The sequence below is a fragment of the Portunus trituberculatus genome, chromosome 9 (assembly GCF_017591435.1).
Source record: "Portunus trituberculatus isolate SZX2019 chromosome 9, ASM1759143v1, whole genome shotgun sequence".
Classification (NCBI taxonomy): domain Eukaryota; kingdom Metazoa; phylum Arthropoda; class Malacostraca; order Decapoda; family Portunidae; genus Portunus; species Portunus trituberculatus.
In genome coordinates this window covers 9368140-9389433 of record NC_059263.1, presented here as the reverse complement: position 1 = coordinate 9389433, position 21294 = coordinate 9368140, and the positions used below count along the sequence as shown (strand labels likewise).

Genomic DNA, 21294 nt, shown 5'->3' with positions numbered 1-21294 from the left:
TCGAGTAAGAAAGAAAGATAATAGAAACGAACGAAACGGGAATAAGACTACGGTAGAGATATGATCTTAATCCAATAACCCACAAAGTGATAGAGACAAGTGAGGTGCGCACGGCGGGGTTCATTTGTAAAGGGGAGCAGGTGTAAACATTGCGGCTGTCACCTGTGCGTCACCTGCCGTCACCTGGGGCTGTACGTCACAGGTGAAGCGGCCTCATACCAAGGCTGGTGAGGGGCTCTGGGTAAGGAGGTGATGATAAGTGTGACTGGTGATGAGGATGATAGTTGCATGCGAGTAGTAAGAGCGATATTGTTTATTGAGTCAACCAGCTTCTGTGGATAATTGCTTGGAATGTTCAGGTGGATATATGGATGCTTTGGAGGGTAGTTGGATGCGTGGATGCTGTGGTGGATGTTATTCATCACGGTCGCCTGCCGGTCACTCAGCCAGCCTTTCCCCTACGGTACGGAAAGAGATCAAAGCTTATACTGACCGATATTCGGGTAGGACTGAGACCACACCACACACCGGGACAGCGAGGCCACAACCCCCAAATAACAACCCCTACCAAATTCCTGCCAGGTGAACAGGCGCTACACATTAAGAGGCTTGTCCATTTACCTCTTGTGTAGATGCTGTGGTGGGCCTGTGGATGCTGTGGTGGGTGTGTGGATGTTGGTTGTGGTGGGTGTATGAATACTGTGATGGGTGTGTGGATGCTGTGGTCAGTGTGTGGATACTGTGATGGGTGTGTAGATGCTATTGTGGGTGTATGGATGTTATGGTGGTGTGTGGATGCTGTGGTGGGTGTGTGGATGCTGTGGTGGATATCTGTATTGGTGTGTGGAAGCTGAGATTACTAGAATCTATACATTCTTTAACAGTAAGTCATGAGAAATGTAGTGTTTTCATATTCCAGGCAACAATGATTTTGCAGGAGAGAGGAACACAAGATAAGACACTCAAGTTTGTGGAGTAACACTAATAGCAATAGAAACAACCTACTCTGCATCACCATTGCTACCACCACCAGGACTCTGAGGAACTGTACAGGAGACAAACCAACAATTTTCAGACCAGCTCGTGCGTCCTCTTGAGACATTCACGATGGGGATGTTCGACAAGCTGGTGTTTGCTCTGGGCCTGAAGAAGAGGGAGGCGAGTGTGCTGGTCATCGGCCTCGACAACTCAGGCAAGTCCACCATGCTCAACCACTTCAAGTCTGAGGACCAGAAGAGCAACGAGATTGTCCCCACCGTGGGCTTCAATGTGGAGAAGTTCAAAGGTGAGGATGTGAGGATGTAGAAGGGACGGGTGGTGGCTGTCCAGCACAACACTCAGTCACTCCAAAGCCACTATTACTTGTGTGTCACTGTGCCCATGTGTGAGACTTTGTACACATAAATTTTTCTGAATACTTGTTCATGTTCTCATGGTATTTGAGACTGATTAGATTTGTGAACTGTAATTTGTCTGCATAATGTGTGTATAATGATATTTTTGTGATGTACGTATTTCATCAGAATTTTAGCAATTTTTTTTTTCAGATTTATGAAATGTTCTGATTTGAAGTAAAGCATTTGTAGTCTCATTGCATCATTTGACACTGATAACAAGCCACAAAACATGGAGCACATACAGTAAAACAGCATACATGGAGATAGATATCTTGGAAAATTTGACATCATCTCATTATTTCCTAGCAACAAAATATTCCATCCACTAAAGATCATGCTTTTGTCTTTTTGCATGAGGTTTTGGTGTGTTTGCCTAAAAGAGCACTGTCATTGAGGAGCTTGAGGGGTCCAGTAAGTATAGATGAGCAGGTCTCTCAGGTATGGTGGGTGAGGCTGATGTTGATGGCTGGCCGAGCAGAGAGTGAGTCAAACCGGGTGCGTCTGTTGCTGGCATGACTGTAATAGCTTGTTCATTCCTCCCATACACCATTGCTCATATGAAGTCTTGGATGAGTGGCTTCTCCTAGTGACTGCTTACTCTAGGTTCAGGAGTAAGGCTAGTGGTTGCTTTAGTGGAAGTTAGAAGAGGTTGGGAAATAAGGCTTGTGGATTTAATTTTTTTTTTTTTAAGCTGTTCACAGTGACAATATTAATTAATTTGAGAGACAGTTTAGTCTGTTACTATGTATCACCTGTTATTAGCAGTTGATGGAGTATTAGATGCCCAGTGATCTCAGCTGCATGTAGCACAAGCCTCATTCAGCACTATATTTTAGGCTGTACAAAATTCAGCAACAGAGGATTCACTTTTGAGTATTTTGTTGCTGTATCTTGTTTTCCAGCAGCAGTTGTGTGCGAGTTGTGACTAGGTGTTGAAGTAATTTTGTGACGGTGGCTTTGTATTATAGTATTGATAAATAGTGAACAGTATCTTTTGAATGTTTTAATGCATCATTGTTGGATATTTAATTTTCAGAGTATTATATTGTAGATGAGCTTACTTTGGCTAGAACTAAATATGAACAACCATTTAGTCAGAGACAGAATCCTAATTGTCCAGACTTATCTGATTCAAAAGCTTATAAATTTGAAATTTTTATACCTTGGCTTTCCTCTTCCTTTTTTGTATTATGGTTATGTTCCTGTCTGTTCTATATCAGAAGCCATCTTTATATACTGTGTTGTTAATGTAACATTGTGCTTCATATTAGCTCAATGTCATGTAACTATTGCTGTGGTGTGTTAAGAATCAACCTTTTCTATAAACCATACTCCATAATACCTCACTCATGGTTTCCTCGCCTCCAGCAAGGAACGTGGGCTTCACTGCCTTTGACATGTCTGGCCAGGGGCGGTACCGCAGCCTGTGGGAGCACTACTACCATGACTGCCAGGGTGTCATCTTTGTGGTGGACTCCAGTGACAAGCTGAGACTGGTGGTGGCTAAAGATGAGCTGGACATGTTCTTGCAGCATCCAGAGGTGAATCCGGTGTTTCTAATTGATTCTTGTTATCCTTCATCCCCTCAGTTGTCTCTTACTAATTCTGTACTCAAAACATTCACCTCGTACTCCACTGCACCTGTGTATGCTCATTCTCTAAGACGTTGATTCTCTACATTTCAAGAAGAAACACCCATATCCCTTGTGTTTTCAGATTCGCACTCGCCGCCTGCCCATCCTTTTCTTTGCCAACAAAATGGACATGCGTGAGGCAGTGAGCAGTGTGAAAGTGTCTGCAGCACTTGGTCTGGAGCGCATCACCAACAAGCCATGGCACATCACCGCCTCCAATGCCATCACTGGGGATGGCCTGCATGAGGGAGTTGAGTGGCTCACCAACCAAATCAAGGAGAACCTCAACAAGTGAACAGAGAGATGTGCTCCCACACCCCCACATCTTCCTTAACAGCCCCCTCCTTTTTCTGCAGGTCACACTTACTTTGATGTTCATGAATTGTTTCTCAGCATAGGCAGGTCGCTGACATGATAAGCTAGTGCTGCCAGTCACATTCTTCCCTCTAGTCAGTGCAGTATTAGCACCAGTGAACCAGAGGAGGTTCATTCTCAACATTCCGTCCAAGAGTTGTGATGTTACAATGCCTCTGTGATGAGAGATGTGCAGTACACATTTGACTAAATAATTCCATGTCACAGTAGATTCTCACTCTAATACCACTGTACTTTGTGAGAGAAGGTAGTCATTAAGTTTAGAGGTCATTATAAGGAATATTTCCTCCTAAGAAGTAGGAGAGGTATTGATTGATTTTTTAAGTCAGGTATACTGTAAGTGCCGTATTATTTTTGCACATTAACATTTTCCCTTTCTCAGCTGTCTGGCAATTCTTCTTTCCAATATTTTACCTCTGTATCTATGATGTAAGAATGAAATCATTGATTAATATTATTACTATGCACTTTATTTTACTTTATTCACTGGTGTATCTCATAATGAGAGGTTAATGGCATGTTATATTAGCTTCACAATACCCAAGATTTGTCCTGACTAGAGAAGCCTTCACATACTGGCCTTGATAGCTGTCTGGCCAGCTGAAGTACTTCTTGCTTCAATACACTAAAGAGTGCATTTGTTTCAATCACACAGTTCTTCTCATGCTTCATCTCCTTAATTGCTCTGTTTCACCACCACCGTATGAAAAAATGCATCAGTTAGTCTCAGAAAAGTATCCTTTGTAGATTTTAGATGCTATAAGTTTGCCATAAATGTGATACCTTCAGTTATTCATTTTAGCCAGTTTGAAGTTTTATCTTAATACCGTGATAGTCATTTCTATTGTTTGCTTATTTCCTGAATATGATATTTTGTATTATTCTCTTTTCCCTTCTATAACTGACCAATGTGATGAGGTAGTGGGTAGACATTAAGGTTGGCGTGTGTTAGAGTGAGACTTTACTTAGGTACAATTTAGCTCTTACACATGTAGTTAAGGTTGAGCTCGACATAGGTGGCCTTCAGTTAGCCTTATTGCCAAGTAGGATCTGGCTTTGGCATGCTCAGAATAAAGCAAGTTGCAATGCGTACGTGATCTGGTTTCACATTGCCATATTTCAAAATATCTTATAATGTAGTTATTAACATGGGCTTGAGGATGTGTTTTATTAGATTAATAAGTAGGTATTTGCAACCTCTGTACAAGAAGTTGCTTCAGGATGATGGAAAGGCAACTCTCCTGTATAATAAGATCTGTTGCTGATGTGCTGAGCTGAACTATCATTCTCGTACATCAACAGTGAAAGCCACTGCAAGAACAGTGTGAAGTGTGTGTGGCCCTAATGAGGTACAGTACTGGAGATGTCTATTGTTGCCTGTTCAACTTGTCAAAGGTTGTGCTTGTTCCCAGATCAGCTTGTAAAGTCTTTTCATGCTTGGTACAACAGAGAATTTAACTAATTGCAAAATTGGTATGTACAGTGTCAGATCTATTACTTGTCTTATATATAAGACAAATTAGGTACATGCTGTTAGCCTGCTTGTGGCCAAATATTGCTTCAGAATTTAGACATATTAGGGCAAGCTGAAGTTTACTCCAGAATTTGGACATATTAGGGCAAGCTGAAGTTTAATGTTTACAACCATCTTTAGAAATGGTCTCTCATTGTTAAGAGTATTGCATTATTAGAAAACTGCAATTGAAGAAAAAAAAAAAAAAAAAAAAAAAAAAAAAGGCTGGTGAAAATGCTGTATGGACAGCAAAGGAGCTTATTGCTGTTGACTTACAAAAGACAAAGTGTAGGAAGGGAAACTGCTTATCCTACTGTCATTCATTACATATCTAGTCTTTAAGCTAAGGCATATCATGTATGACAAGAGGTATTGTCAGAGTGGCTTGGCTTATGAGTGCCTGAGGTAAGCTAGTCATGTCTTAACACTTATTGGGGGAAGAGAAATATAGTAGGCCATATTTTTTGACATTGGTTTTTCTAAGAGTTTGGCTTAAGGATAGTGTATACATTTTATAGACACCAATTTAATTCCATCCAGATGCACAATAAAGCATAATTTATTTATACGCCGGGCATTTTATTTTCTATGTTCAAATGCAGATCTACGGTATTCTATAAGTACAGAAAATCTACACACATTACAGTATCACATTCGGAGGTAAGACACACTAATACATCAAAGGTTATTTCTTCAGCTTAACTTTAAATAGGACAGTAGAGGGACTTGTGACGTCTGCTACAGCAATCTCTATTCCATCCCGCAGCCCAAGCTCTGCAGAAAGAAAAATGACATCAACATTCACCAGTGGCTAACTTGTCTTGGTATTAAGAGAGTAGGTAGAGGCAGAACAATCCACACTCATACTGACACAACAAATTCAGACTTTTTAATATTGTATTCTCCTGTACAGATGCTGACACAACTTAAAAACTAACCCTATAAGCTCCATCCCATGATAAGAGAGTCATCACCTCAACTCCCACTCCTGTGTGTGTGTGTGTGTGTGTGTGTGTGTGTGTGTGTGTGTGTGTGTGTGTGTGTGTGTGTGTGTGTGTGTGTGTGTGTATTTACCTAGTTGTAGTTTTACAGGGCCTGGGCTTTATGCTCGTGTGGCCCCGTCTCCATATCTACACTTATCCAATTTTTCTTTAAAACTGTGTACACTCTTTGCTGACACCACTTCCTCACTCAAACCGTTCCAAGTCTCAACACATCTTTGCGGGAAACTATATTTTTTAACATCTCTCAGACATCTTCCCTTCCTCAGTTTCTTTCTATGCGATCTTGTGCTTCTAATGTCATATTCTTCTCTCAGGATCAGTTTCTCATTATCCACTTGATCCATTCCATTGATCAATTTATAAACTTGGATCAGATCCCCTCTCTCTCTTCTCTGTTCCAGGGTTGGTAGATCCATAACTTTTAGTCTCCTCGTATGTCATTCCTCTAAATTCTGGAACCATTCTTGTAGCCATTTTTTGTAGTCTCTCCAATTTCTTTGTTTCTTTTATGGGGGTCCACACAACTCCTGCATATTCCAATCTAGGTCTTATTATAGTACTTATCAATTTCTTAATTTCTTTGTCCATGTAGTGAAATGCTAATCCAATATTCCTTAGCAAATTATGTCTCTCTGAAAATTCTATCAATATGGCTTACCGGTTGATTATTTTCTTCCATCGTCAGACCCAAGTCCTTTTCCTTTTTTACTTTTTCTAGTTCTAATCCATCTCCCATCTTATAGATTCCCACTGGTTGTCTTTCACTTTTTCCCATTTTCCATGACATGGCTTTGTGTGTGTGTGTGTGTGTGTGTGTGTGTGTGTTTTTATGTAGGGAAGAGGGCCAGCCAAGGGCAAAAAAAAGAAAGTTAGAAAAAGGCCCACTTGAGCGCTGGCTCTCCAAAGAGTTCAAAAAGTGCCAAACCGTCAGCCAGAATTAGGGGAGCAAATGCCTCGACACCTCCCTCTTAAAAGAAGACAAGTTGTAGGAATTCGGAAATGCAGATGCAGGGAGGGAGTTCCAGAGTTTACCAGTGAAAGGGATGAATGATTGAGCATACTGGTTAACTCTTGCATTAGAGAGTTGGACAGAATAGGGATGAGAGGAAGAAGCCTTGTACAGCGTGGCCGCAGGAGGAGGGGAGGCATGCAGTTAGCAAGATCAGTAGAACAGTTACCATGAAAATAGCGATAAAATATAGAAAGGGATGTAACATTTCGGCGGTGAGAAAGAGACTGAAGACAGTTAGTCATAGGAGGGGAGTTGATGAGACGAAGAGCTTTCGATTTCACCCTATCAAGCAAAGCTGTGTGACTGGAGCCCCCCCAAACATGCGAAGAGTACTCCATACAGGGACGGATAAGGCCCTTATACAGAGTAAGCAGTTGGAGGGATGAGAAAAACTGTCGGAGACGCCTCAGAACACCTAATTTCATAGAAGCTGTTTTAGCAAGAGATGAGATGTGAAGTTTCCAGTTAAGATTATGAGCAAAGGACAGACCGAGGATATTCATTGTGGAAGAGGGAGACAGTTGAGTGTCATTGAATTAGAGGGGATAGTTGTCTGGAAGGTTGTGTCGAGTTGATAGATGGAGGAATTGAGTTTTTGAGGCACTGAAAACTACTAGATTTTCTTTGCCCCAATCGGAAATCTTAGAAAGATCGGAAGTCAGGCGTTCCGTGGTGTCCCCGCGTGATCTGTTGATTTCCTGAAGGGTTAGACGTCTCTGAAAGAACGTGGAAAGATGTAGGGTGGTATCATCAGCGTAGGAGTGGATAGGGCAAGAAGTTTGGTTAAGAAGATCATTAATGAATAATAGAAAGAGAGTGGGTGACAGGACAGAACCCTGAGGAACACCACTATTAATAGGTTTAGGAGAAGAACAGTAGCCGTCTACCACAGCAGCAGTAGAGCGGTCGGAAAGGAAACTTGAGATAAAGTTGCAGAGAGAAGGATAGGAGTCGTAGGAGGGCAGTTTTGAAATCAAAGCTTTATGCCAGACTCTATCAAAAGCTTTTGATATGTCTAACGCAACAGCAAAAGTTTCACCGAAATCTCTAAAAGAGGATGACCAAGACTCAGTAAGGAAAGCCAGAAGATCACCAGTAGAGCGACCTTGACGGAAGCCATACTGGTGATCAGACAGAAGATTGTGAAGTGACAGATGTTTGAGAATCTTCCTATTCAGGATTAAAAAACTTTAGACAAGCAAGAGATTAAAGCTATAGGACGGTAGTTTGAGGGGTTAGAACGGTCACCCTTTTCAGGAACAGGCTGAATGTAGGCGAACTTCCAGCAGGAAGGAAAGGTAGAAGTCGATAGACAAAGTTGGAAGAGTTTGGCCAAGCAAGGTGCAAGCACAGAAGCACAGTTTTTGAGAACAATAGGAGGGACCCCATCAAGTCCATAAGCCTTCTGAGGGTTTAGGCCAGCAAGGGCATGGAAAACATCATTACGAAGAATTTTGATTGTAGACATGAAATAGTCAGAGGGAGGAGGAGAGGAGGACAAGCCCAGAATCATCCAAGGTGGAGTTGTGAGCAAAGGTTTGAGAAAAGAGTTCAGCTTTAGAGACAGAAGAGATGGCAGTGGTGCCATCAGGATGAAATAAAGGAGGGAAAGATGAAGAAGTGAAGTTATTTGAGATGTTTTTGGCTAGATGCCAGAAGTCACGAGGAGAGTTTGAGTTTGAAAGATTTTGACATTTCCTATTTATGAAAGAGTGTTTGGCAAGTTGAAGAACAGACTTGGCATGATTCCGGGCAGAGATATAAAGTGCATGAGCTTCAAGAGATGGAAGGCTCAAGTACCTTTTGTGAGCAACCTCTCTATCATGTATAGCACGAGAACAAGCTGAGTTAAACCAAGGTTTAGAAGGTTTAGGTTGAGAAAAAGAATGGGGAATGTACGCCTCCATGCCAGATACTACCACCTCTGTTATGTGTTCAGCACAAAGAGATGGGTCTCTGACACGGAAGCAATAATCATTCCAGGGAAAATCAGCATATCTCCTCAGGTCCCCCAACTGGCAGAGGCAAAATGCCAGAAGCACCTTCGTTTTGGGGGATCCTGCGGAGGGATTGGAAAAATAGGACAAGATACAGAAATGAGATTGTGATCGGAGGAGCCCAACGGAGATGAAAGGGTGACAGCATAAGCAGAAGGGTTAGAGGTGAGGAAGAGATCAAGAATGTTGGGCATGTCTCCAAGACGGTCAGGAATACGAGTAGGGTGTTGCACCAGTTGCTCTAGGTCATGGAGGATAGCAAAGTTGAAGGCTAGTTCACCAGGGTGGTCAGTGAAGAGAGAGGAAAGCCAAAGCTGGTGGTGAACATTGAAATCTCCAAGAATGGAAATCTCAGCGAAAGGGTAGAGGGACAGAATGTGCTCCACTTTGGAAGTTAAGTAGTCGAAGAAATTACTATAGTCAGAAGATAAACAGCACAGATGAATTTAGTTTGAGAGTGACTGTTAAGTCATAGCCAGATGGTGGAAAATTCGGAAGACTCAAGAGCGTGGACACGAGAGCAAGTTAAGTCATTGCGTATATGGAGGCAACATCCAGCTTTGGAATGAAAATGAGAATAGAAAAAGTAGGGGGGAACAAAGAAGGTGCCACTGTCAGTTGCCTCAGACAGCTGTGTTTTGTGAGGAAAAGAAGATGAGGTTTAGTAGAGGAGAGGTGGTGTTCCACAGATTGAAAATTAGATCTAAGACTGCGAATGTTGCAGAAGTTAATGTAGAAAAAGTTGAGGGAGGTGTCAAGGCATTTGTGGTCTTCAACAGGAGAGGTGTCTGACCTGGGGACATTTTTGGTCCCCTCCCCAGAGGGGGACTCCGAGACGTTGTTTATTTCGGGTCCCATTTTTATTTTAAATTTTGATTTGGAGTGAAGGGTGTATGTTTGGCAAGTGCATGTAGTTTTGTGTGAAGAAGGAGAGCTGTCTTTAGAGAGTAGGCTGTGACTACCCCCTTGAGTAGTGAGACACAAAGGGAAACATTCAACGAGATCACAACTAGCTTTAATGGAAGGTTCACAGTACCCCCTGAACTAGTGCTATTAGATCTCACTGGGAGTAAGTTATTGTTTCGGTAGGTATCTACTACCTCCTCCATGTGTGTATGTGTGTGTGTGTGTGTGTGTGTGTGTGTGTGTGTGTGTGTGTGTGTGTGTGTGTGTGTGTGTGTGTGTGTGTGTGTGTGTGTGTGTGTGTGTGTGTGTGTGTGTGTGTGTGTGTATTTACCTAGTTGTAGTTTTACAGGGCCTGGGCTTTATGCTCGTGTGGCCCCGTCTCTATATCTACACTTATCCAATTTTTCTTTAAAATTATGTACACTCTTTGCTGACACCACTTCCTCACTCAAACTGTTCCAAGTCTCAACACATCTTTATGGAAACTATATTTTTAACATCTCTCAGACATCTTCCTTCCTCAGTTTCTTACTATGCGATCTTGTGCTTCTAATATTCTTCTCTCAGGATCAGTTTCTCATTATCCACTTGATCCATTCCGTTAATCAATTTATAAACTTGTATCAGATCCCCTCTCTCTCTTCTCTGTTCCAGGGTTGGTAGATCCATAGCTTTTAGTCTCTCCTCATATGTCATCCCTTTAAATTCTGGAACCATTCTTGTAGCCATTTTTGTAGTCTCTCCAATTTTCTTATGTGTTTCTTTTATGGGAGTCCACACAACTCCTGCATATTCCAATCTAGGTCTTATTTTAGTACTTATCAATTTCTTCATCATTTCTTTGTCCATATAGTGAAATGCTACTCCAATATTCCTTAGCAAATTATACGTCTCTCTGAAAATTCTATCAATATGGCTTACCGGTTGATTATTTTCTTCCATTGTCACTCCCAAGTCCTTTTCCTTTTTTACTTTTTCTAGTTCTACTCCATCTCCCATCTTATAGATTCCCACTGGTCGTTCACTTTTTCCCATTTCCATGACATGGCTTTTGTCCACATTGAATTCCATCTCCCATTTTTACTCCATTTCCAGATCTTGTTTAAGTCTTCCTGTAGTATTTCACAATCCTCTTTTGTTTAATGACTCTGCACAGTTTCGCATCGTCCGCAAACAGATTTATGTAGCTGTTCACTCCTCTGGCATGTCATTTATATATACGAGAAAAGTATTGGTGCCAATACTGACCCCTGTGGCACTCCGCTGTCTACTGTTCTCCACTTGGACTTCATATCTTTAACTATCGTCCTTATTTCTCTCCCCCTTAAGTAATTCTTCATCCATCTCAATGTGCTTCCTTTTAAGCCACCCTTCTCCTCTAACTTCCATAGTAATCTTTCATGTGGCACTTTATCAAAAGCCTTTTTTAGATCTAAATAAATACAGTCAATCCATCCCTCTCTCTCTTGTACTTTATCAACTATTCTAGAGTAGAAACTCAATAAATTTGTTACACATGACCGACCTTTTCTAAAACCAAATTGGCTATTTGATAATATTTTGTTGTCTTCAAGAAACTCAATCCATTGCTTCTTTATTACTTTTTCACACATCTTGCATATTACACTAGTTAGTGATACCGGTCTGTAATTTAAAGGTTCTTCCTTCCTTCCGCTCTTATATATGGGAACCACCTCAGCTCTTTTCCACTCCACAGGCTGGCACTGTTCCATTTTCTATTGAGCATTTTATGATGTTGTATATAGGACTTGCTAGTTCTTCCCTACATTCTTTCAGTATTCTGCCTGAGACTTCATCCAGTCCCATTGCCTTTTCCTCATCTAATTCCGTCATCAACTTTTTTATTTCAAGCTTGGTTACTTTAATCTCTTTCATATGGACAGTCTCTATTACCCTGTGGTCTTTCAAATTTGGATTCCTTAGTAAAGACCTCATGAAATTTACTATTTAACAGTTCTGCCATACTTTTTGGGTCTTCCACCATTCCGTTCTCTCCTTTTAACCTTTCTATTGTTTCTTTTTGTCTTATTTTTCCATTTATGAATCTGTAGAACAATTTTGGTTGTTCCTTACATTTTTCGACAATGTCCTTTTCATAGTTCTTTCTTCTTCCTTTCTCACCTTAGCATATTCATTTCTTGCTGTTTTGAAGTTTTCCTTATTTTCTGGATTTCTGTTTCTTCTCCACCTTTTCCATGCTCCATCTCGTTTCTCCTTTGCCCTAGCACATCTTGCATTAAACCAATCTTTCTTTCCTTCTTCTTTAGGTCTATATTTTGGGACATATTCCTGACCCCAGTTTTGTATATTTTTAAAAATAAGTTATATTTCTCTTGAACCGTTAATGAGTTTTCCATCTCCTCCCAGTTTATGTTTTAAAATAGTTCTTGAGATTCTCAATATCAGCCTTTCTGTAATTTAATCGGTCTCCTTTGTATGATTCATCTCTATCTTCCTTTCCTTCTTCTATATCCATTTCTAATATTACATGGTCACTCTTTCCCAATGGGCACTTATATCTTATATCATCGTTAATTGGTATATCCCTTGTAAAACTAGGTCTAATCTTGCCGGCTCATCGTTTCCTCTGAATCTTGTGTTTTCCTTTACTCTTTGGACCATCAAATTATCTATCATTAGGTTCAGGAATCTATCTCCCAGGCATCTTCCCCATACCACTTTCATAATTTTCCCAGTCCACCTCCTTACAGTTGAAATCTCCTACCAATATCACTTTTCTCCTTTCCTTAATGATTCTTGTAAGACTCCTTATTGTGTCATCTATCATGTCTCTATATTCTTGGTTAGTCCATGAGTTTGTTTTGGTGGCACATATGTTCCAATGATTGTTAACTCCTTTTTATTAATATGCATCTTAACATACAGTATTTCTGATTTTCCTTCCCAAACTCCACTTGATTTACCACTATCTCCTTCCTTAACATCATCATGACTCCTCCTCCTCCTTTACCCACTCTGTCTCTCCTCCATATATTATACCTTTTATCTATGTCTATTTTTATTGCCTCATTTAACTTTGTTTCCACCAGGCATACAATATCTGGTTCTTCTTTCTTTATGTAATCTCTTAATTCTAATTTACTAGATAAAATCCCATCTATGTTTGTATACATCATTTTTAATCTCTTGTTCTTATCATTTTAGTTAAACTTGCTCCATTTTTCTCTTCTTTCTCTTTTATATACCATTTCCTTATCCTGTCTCCTATAATTCTCCAAAAAAAATGCCTTCTTCTCCTCCTCTGACCTTTCATTATTTTTTCTCTTGCTTCTGCCACCAGTTCGTTGTGTCTCTTCCTTTCCTCCTCGTTTCTATTTTTCTTTATATATATATATATATATATATATATATATATATATATATATATATATATATATATATATATATATATATATCTTTGCAACCTTCTTTTTCTCTGAGTTTTGTTTTCCTATATAGTACTTCTTCTGCTGCTGCTTCTGATTTTAGTAATATCTTAATTGATTGTTTTCTTCCATTGTCACTCCCAAGACCTTTTCGTTTTTTACTTTTTCTAGTTCTACTCCATCTCCCATGTGTGCATGCATGCACACAACACACACACATCTCAATCTGTACCATGAAAGAGAAGGCAACACATGCACACAGGATGGTGGAGAGGGAGATGAGGTGATGACACTCTTATCACAGGGAGGGACAGGGCATGGACCAGGCAGGGAAGGTCAAGTGAGTGGGTGGAACCTAAAGGCTTAGTTTTTGAGGCAGTTGAACCAATTAAAGGAAAACTGAAGCCTTCACCTGGTGTGGGGTGGGTGGGTGTTGCTAATGAAAAATTTTGCATTCAGGATTGACAACTGCTGGCATCTGTACATTCTTGCTATACTATGATGTCCATATAGTCTATATTAATATGTAATACAATTGAGTTATCTTCATTTGATAGATTTGACGTAATAACAAAGAGAAGTCTCAAGAGTATAAAGAATTGTGATGCAAGAAAGAGTGAATACAATACTGCCTGGTGTCTCTCACTTCCTTCTTACCTTCTACTGTTTTCTTGAGGTTGGGCCTCAGTTTTTCTTCGATGGATGCAGGGGAATGCAGGTAAAGGGATTTAGTTTTGCCGTCCACCATCGCCTGTAGCCCAGGCTTCTTCATCTGGTATAAAAAGGAACCACTGTAAGACATGAAAAACGAACAGACAAAGCTTGCCACTTGTGATAAACTTAAGGATCATTTAGTAGTCATCTCATCCTATGATTAAATCAACAGATCATACCATCTTGGATATCTTAAAAGATGGTGGTTTGGATGTAAAGTGAAAAATAACTAGATAAATAAAAGTACACAAGAGTGATACACTTGCCTGGAATCTAAGGGAGTCTGTCAGTATAGCTATGACATCCTGAAGTTTGTCTGAAGGGCTCACCAATAACTCTTGTGGGACTTGACTGCATGCAACACAATCCTCCTGGAGAGAGAAAAATCAATGGAGCATTGCTAAGTCAAAATTTGTCATTGCAGTCTGGTAGTATAAATGTCAACCCTATCAAAACACCCTAAGTAGTGTGATGATTGAATGTTACACTGTAACTATGCCCCTGCAAAGTATTGGTGACAGCCTTTGTCTTGTATTCACACAAGCTGATGAAAAAAAAAAAGATAAAAGAAAGGTGTCATTTATGCTGTCTTTACCTTCTTTTCCTGCTCATAGGTGTAGGTGTAGATGCCATCAGAGTCATTAAATACACAGTAGTTGTTCATGGGTGTACAAGCTGAGGTGGCCAGCTTGAAGACCTCAGTGCAGCAGGCGGCAGCAATGACAGCATTAGTGGAGGCTACAGCAGGGATGATTCTCTTCACCACTCCCTGTGTCAGTCTGTAGGTCACTCCAGTGATGCCTGTGACATGGCCAAATGTAAGGTACTAGTTATACACTCCAGGGATTGTGAAGGGAGAATAGCAAGGCTGTTTTAAGAGTAAAATGTCTGCAGCCTACAAAACTGTCTGTTGGTGAAGGATTGTGTGTGTGTTGAAAGGAGTGGAAAATGACAATGAACAACCTTATTCTTTTATGTTTCAGCTGCTACCTTCCTCAAGCTGCTTCAAGAAGACAACAGAGAAATCTTATAGAATTAACTACTGTTTCATCCTCTCACCTTCACATTCTACTCACTCATCTTACTCATACAGTGTGCTCAAGGGACATTTCAGGACATAGGTTACAGTCAAATGTTATACTGATACTGAGTTCCATCACAGGAAAAAGAAATACACACATGTGGCTATTTCAACCAATAAGAACAGAATAAATAATGTCTGGAATGGCAAAGATATTCTACTATAAGGAACACAAACTATAGCAAGATTTGTATGTACCAAATTCAGCTGCTCTCTTCTGTGCCTTCTCAAAGATCCAGCTGAGGTGGTGTGGGTCATCTCCATCAATGGGTGTCTCCTCAGAGAAGGGATTTTCCTTGGGCCACAGTAGCAGACGCACCCATTCGATGCAGTGCTCAGGGAGCCTTGGTGTGTGGGCAATGGTGCACAGGGGGAAGTTGATCTGCCATGAGGAGAGTGACACTTACAGAGGAACACATTAAGGTCAGTCACCCTATTTAGTCTTGGAATGTGATAGGTTAGCTTAGGCATGGTTAAATTTAATACTTAACCTGGGTTATATGAATACTACTACACACAATGCTCACAAATACCCATCCTCCTTGCTGGTCATCTTCTAATGTGATGCTGTCTTGTAACATGCAATCTCTCCCCACCAAACGATCACTACCATGAAAGTATCAATTAGTGAGACACAACACAGCTTAATTAGATATGCACCATGACACCACACCTTTCCATAGTGTCTCAAACCAGCCAGTTAACCATACACAGCAATGAACCACAATTAACCAGCAACACCAATACCCTTGCCATCCTAACCTCATTATTGCAACAGCTTAAATCAGTTACTTCATCAGTCACTCTGCAAGTTCCTATCACTGACAAACCTGTGGAGGGAACAGGTCCAGGGTACACTCAATGCAGGAGGTGAGGCCTGGCAGGATGACTCTTGCATTGCCCTTGAAGCCTTCTGTCCCTCCGTCTACCAGAGGGATCACAGAACTCTGCCAAAAATGCATAACTGTTAGACAATGTGTTATTGAGAAAACTCCAGCCAGCTATAAGCCTTGGAAATGAAAATGTAAAAATTGTACTTATTTTTTCTCTTACCTGAAGATCAACACTTCCATTGTGTCAAAACAGTTTACCAGTTCTACAGTATTTTGTGCATATGTTTCTTATAACAGGCTAATTTTTCCAATGATAAAGAAGTGCATTTCTCTCATTTCTTGTTCCTAATAAATAGAATTAGGTCAGACAAAGCACCCATTCAAATACACCTAAGTCTGATTCCAAAACACACAACACAATACATCCTCCCTGTTAAGTTCAGTTCAGTTGTAAGGTGAGAGGAGTTGCCTTAATATTGGCACCTCACCTGGTCCAGCATGCCGTCCTCATAGCAGAGCAGGGAGAGCAGCATGCCGTTGATCCAGCGCCGCGCCACGATGGAATCCAGCCCACACACCACCAAGTGAAAGGAGCGGTAGAACTCATCGTCAAAGTCCTGGATCTTGTTGTAATAGCTTCAGCTGAGTTAAGGGAATGCTTGGGTGTGTCTCCTCAAACCACTTATCTAAAGTAGCTCATTCCTGGACATAGCAAGCAATATAAGGAGTGAAGTCCCGATGAACAATCCAAAATGAAAAGGTAACAAAGGCCGATACAGGTAAAAGTACAACTAGTCTTTTAACACAAAAATAAAAGTGAAGTGAGCAAGGTGGATAATTATTATAAATGATTTGGTAATAACACTGTGAAAATAAATATGACAATGCTCTACAACAAATGTGTGGTAAAACACAAGATATGCACCATGATGATGAGACAACCTGATATTTCAGCTTCCCTTCCTGCCCTCAACCACCACCACCACCACTGCCTCACCCACACCACCACCCTGAGCCAGGCAAGGATACTGTGTGACATGGCAACCCTGGATCCGCTGATTGATGAACTCTGCTGCCACCTCTGCCTTGGCCCGGCTGATGTCCTTCTTGCGGAAGAGGAACTGTCTGTTGAGGTTAGAAAGGTCGATGGTGTCCATGTCCACCACGTGCAGGTTGGTGAAGCCCATCAGTGCCAGGTCCTTCAGCAGCTCACACCCCAGGCCGCCCGCACCTGACACACAAACCACAGCATCAGTATTACTCCAGCACATTCCATACTCTTCTTCCCCTACAGCTTCTTTTCTTCATTTTATCTAGAGCAGCCTGCCTGCTTCTGTATTTCCATCTTCCTATGTTCTCACCTCATTTAATTTAAGAAAGAGGTTTCAAGACATTTATCCTATTCTTTTGGCTAACTCTCTCAAACCTTGAAGCCTTCTGTCCCTCCGTCCACCAAAGGAATCACAGAGGTTTCAAGACATTTATCCATAGTATAAAAAAAAAAAAAAGCCTGCTTAGGCACTGGCATCTAAGTGGGTCTAATTTTTGTTTAATAATTTTCTTGCTCTTGCCCAGATTTCCCCTCTCATATATATATATATATATATATATATATATATATATATATATATATATATATATATATATATATATATATATATATATATAAAAAAAAAAAAATCTTAAATCAGTAAGTATACAGTCATTAATAGCAAAATGACAACAAAGTAACATAACAACACAGGCATCTCACCAATCACCAAGACACGAATGTTTTCCTGCATCATCTTGAGAGTCTCAGGCGATGGCTCAAAGTCAGGGTGGGTGAATGGCCCCTGTCGCTCCAACAGCTTGCGCACCTCACTCCACCGGGCACCCCACTCCACCGCCATGGCCACGGCTGACGGGTGGGGAGAGGGGAAGTGTGGTGTTAGTGCCAGGGAAGGTGTGCGGTTCCCTTATTATGAAATGACAGCCAAGTCTTCATGTAATAATCTTTGTTTCTATATTTTTCTCATAAGGTTATGTAGAAAGAGAAGCAATATTCTAATAAAGGCACTATCATAGTATAGACACACCGTCACCAGCCTCTCAGCTGCACGGGCTAGGGGTTGACAGCGGTCATCAGATATCAGCTAGATGTACACTGTTACCGATATAGCAAAAAAACTCTCTCTCTTACACTATGTGTGGTATGTGTATATGATAGGATGTCTCTCTCTCTCTCTCTCTCTCTCTCTCTCTCTCTCTCTCTCTCTTTTAATAGTTTCCTTACAATTCAAATAATGTAATGAAACAATCTCTCTTACTCTCTCTATTTTGTTCTTCCTTTGTTTTCTGCTGTAATCCTGCCCCTTCATCTCTCTCTCTCTCTGTTTTGTTATTTCTTTATTGTTCTCTGCTGAAATCCTGCTCCTTCATCTCTCTCTCTCTCTCTCTCTCTCTCTCTCTCTCTCTCTCTCTCTCTCTCTCTCTCTTAATATTTTCTTTACAATTCAAAGGGGGAGGTTGAGGTGAGAATTCTTTCACTATATTGATAACAGTGTACATCCGGATGAGATCTGGCGACCGCTGGCAATCCCCCCAACTGCGCCAGCTGACAGGTAGGTGATGGGATGTCTATAATATGGTAGTGCCCTAATACAGTTGACCGTCCAATTTGACTCATTTCCCAGTCCTCCTTTTGCAGTTCTTTCACTCAGCTGACATGACATAGGAATGAAAAATATAAAAACCAAAACTAACCTTAACTTTGACCTAACCTAACCTAGCTAATGTGACCTAAGCTATCTTTATTAGAACCGTGATGAAAGAGATCATTAGCATAATTTTATTTATTTATTTATTTATTTATCTATTTACTTATTTTTTTGCTTAAGCTGGGTAAAATCTCCGTTGTGGTCTGTGCAGGTCTAAATCATGACATCAACAAATCTTACCTTACCAAAATTAATCAAACATCAGTCTTGACAGTCACCACTTGTATCTATTAAAGGTAAATTTGCAGTTTCAACCAATATACCCTATCTTATATTTCTTTTTCCCTACGTCTAACAAGCTTGGGGACCTCCTGGGGAAACCTAACCTAACTTAACCTAACCTTATTATTGATTTCCGATAAGGTAAAATGGGGTTAGAAATGCTCGTAGAAGTGTGATCTAGACTTTCTTTCTTACTTACCTACCATGAAAATGTGGGGGAAACCTAATCTAACTTAACCTAACCTCATTATTGATTTCTGATAGGGTTAAATGGGGTTAGAAATGCTTGTAGAAGTGTGATCTCGATTAACTGACTGACTTACCGTGACTGTGTATAGTTACGTGTGGTGTATTGGTTGAAACTGCAATAATTCTCTATTAAAACATCACCATCCCTAAAAAGTGAAAACATCAGTGGCGAGCTTCAAATAATCAATACACAAATATTTTACCTTTTGTCATATGACCGGTCTCTGCTTCCCTTCAAAGTATTATCTCATATACACGATTTTTCGAACCTATCGACAAATTCTTAATAAATACATAAAGTGTAAGTGATATTCCTAAAATAAGGCAGTCCAAAGAGGTACAGGATGTTTATAAACGCTTAAATAACAGAAAATATTAAGAACTCATCGGATGAACTTACCTCTGTTTACGTTCTCGCTGTAGCAATTTTTTTCAGTAAACAGAATTCATAGTTCCACACTCTAAATTCAACTGAAATGGATATAAAATGTCTAAGATTGCAATAAATGACTTTTTTTTATAATAAAGTTTATTGGAAAAAAAAAAGATATTATTTTTGTTATTTGGCACCAATCCGTTTTTTCAAGAACGCCAATCCGGATTAATCTGCCGCGAAATGTAAATGGGTGGGGAGTTTTTTTTTTCAGAAGTCAATAGCAGATAATTGTCATTACATGTGAAGGGAATATAAAATGATAGATAGATAGATAGAATAGAGAGAGAGAGAGAGAGAGAGAGAGAGAGAGAGAGAGAGAGAGAGAATTACAATACGTACTACATACCATTTCTTTGCCAACACAAATAACTTCTCTGTCTCTCATTTTCTCACTTTAACTCCTTTGTTTCTGCCAACCACTCTTCAGCCAGACAGCGCGTCGATCTTTTCTCAAATTACCACACGTCATACCTCTTCACTATCTTGATGCACTTCCTCCCCTTATATACTACTTCTGAGGAGGAGGTAATAGACACACCTACCAAAACAACAACTTACTCCCAGAGAGATCTAATAGCCCTAGTAAACCTTCCATTAAAGCTAGTTGTGATCTCGTTGAATGTTTCCCTTTGTGTCTCACAACTCAAGGGGGCAGTCACAGCCTGCCCTTTAAAGACAACTCTCCTTCTTCACACAAAACTACATGCACTTACCACACACCTTCACCTGAAAATAAAAATTTAAAAGCAAAATGGGAACTCATTGTTATGCCTCTGAGTCCCCTTCTGGGGAGGGGACCCAAAATGCCCCCAGGTCGGACGCCCCTCTTGATAACGACCCCAAATGCCTTGACACCTCCCTCAACTTTTTCTACATTAACTTCTGCAACATTCACGGCCTTAGATCTAATTTTCAATCTGTAGAACACCACCTCTTCTCTACGAAACCTCATCTTCTTTTCCTCACCGAAACACAGCTGTCTGAGGCAACTGACAGTAGCCCCTTCTCTGTTCCCTCCTACTTTCTCTATTCTCATTTTCATTCCAAAGCTGGATGTTGCGTCTATGTACGCAACGACTTAACTTGCTCTCGTGCCCACGCTCTTGAATCTTCCGAATTTTCCACCATCTGGCTACGACTTAACAGTCACTCTCAAACTAAATTCATCTGTGCTGTTTATCTCTCCCTAACTCTTCTGACTATAGTAAATTCTTCGACTACTTAACTTCTAAAGTGGAGCACATTCTGTCCCTCTACCCTTTCGCTGAGATTTCCATTCTTGGAGATTTCAATGTTCACCACCAGCTTTGGCTTTCCTCTCCCTTCACTGACCACCCTGGTGAACTAGCCTTCAACTTTGCTATCCTCCATGACCTAGAGCAACTGGTGCAACACCCTACTCGTATTCCTGACCGTCTTGGAGACATGCCCAACATTCTTGATCTCTTCCTCACCTCTAACCCTTCTGCTTATGCTGTCACCCTTTCATCTCCGTTGGGCTCCTCCGATCACAATCTCATTTCTGTATCTTGTCCTATTTCTTCAATCCCTCGACAGGATCCCCCAAAACGAAGGTGCCTCTGGCGTTTTGCCTCTGCCAGTTGGAGGGACCTGAGGAGATATTATGCTGATTTTCCCTGGAATGATTATTGCTTCCGTGTCAGAGACCCATCTCTTTGTGCTGAACGCATAACAGAGGTGGAGGCGTACATTCCCCATTTTTTATCTCAACCTAAACCTTCTAAACCTTGGTTT

The 21294-nt window shown here is 40.6% G+C and overlaps 2 protein-coding genes across 8 annotated transcripts; one reads left to right on the top strand and one right to left on the bottom strand.

The window, feature by feature from the left end:
• The first annotated feature begins 89 nt into the window (after nucleotides 1-89).
• LOC123501266 (ADP-ribosylation factor-like protein 6) lies at nucleotides 90-5487 on the top strand. Of its 6 annotated transcripts, none has more exons than XM_045250021.1 (4): nucleotides 90-241; nucleotides 920-1192; nucleotides 2766-2938; nucleotides 3114-5487. In XM_045250021.1, exons 2-4 carry the CDS (start codon nucleotides 1108-1110, stop codon nucleotides 3324-3326), a joined length of 471 nt encoding a protein of 156 aa, XP_045105956.1. In that variant the 5' UTR covers nucleotides 90-241; nucleotides 920-1107; the 3' UTR covers nucleotides 3327-5487. The 6 variants fall into 6 exon arrangements, with proteins under 6 accessions (XP_045105956.1, XP_045105951.1, XP_045105954.1 ...); XM_045250016.1 differs by having other exon boundaries at nucleotides 920-1285; XM_045250019.1 differs by having other exon boundaries at nucleotides 93-241; nucleotides 938-1285.
• Nucleotides 5430-19569, bottom strand: LOC123501265 (NEDD8-activating enzyme E1 catalytic subunit-like). Of its 2 annotated transcripts, none has more exons than XM_045250015.1 (10): nucleotides 19504-19569; nucleotides 17627-17773; nucleotides 16903-17104; nucleotides 16362-16509; nucleotides 15871-15987; nucleotides 15239-15422; nucleotides 14555-14760; nucleotides 14226-14330; nucleotides 13903-14017; nucleotides 5430-5693 (listed from the first exon to the last, which is right to left on the bottom strand). In XM_045250015.1, the coding sequence occupies exons 2-10, from the start codon at nucleotides 17763-17765 to the stop codon at nucleotides 5605-5607; spliced, it is 1305 nt and encodes a 434-aa protein (XP_045105950.1). In that variant the 5' UTR covers nucleotides 17766-17773; nucleotides 19504-19569; the 3' UTR covers nucleotides 5430-5604. The 2 variants fall into 2 exon arrangements, with proteins under 2 accessions (XP_045105950.1, XP_045105949.1); XM_045250014.1 differs by lacking the exon at nucleotides 19504-19569 and adding an exon at nucleotides 19307-19331.
• Between the last annotated feature and the right edge of the window lie 1725 nt (nucleotides 19570-21294).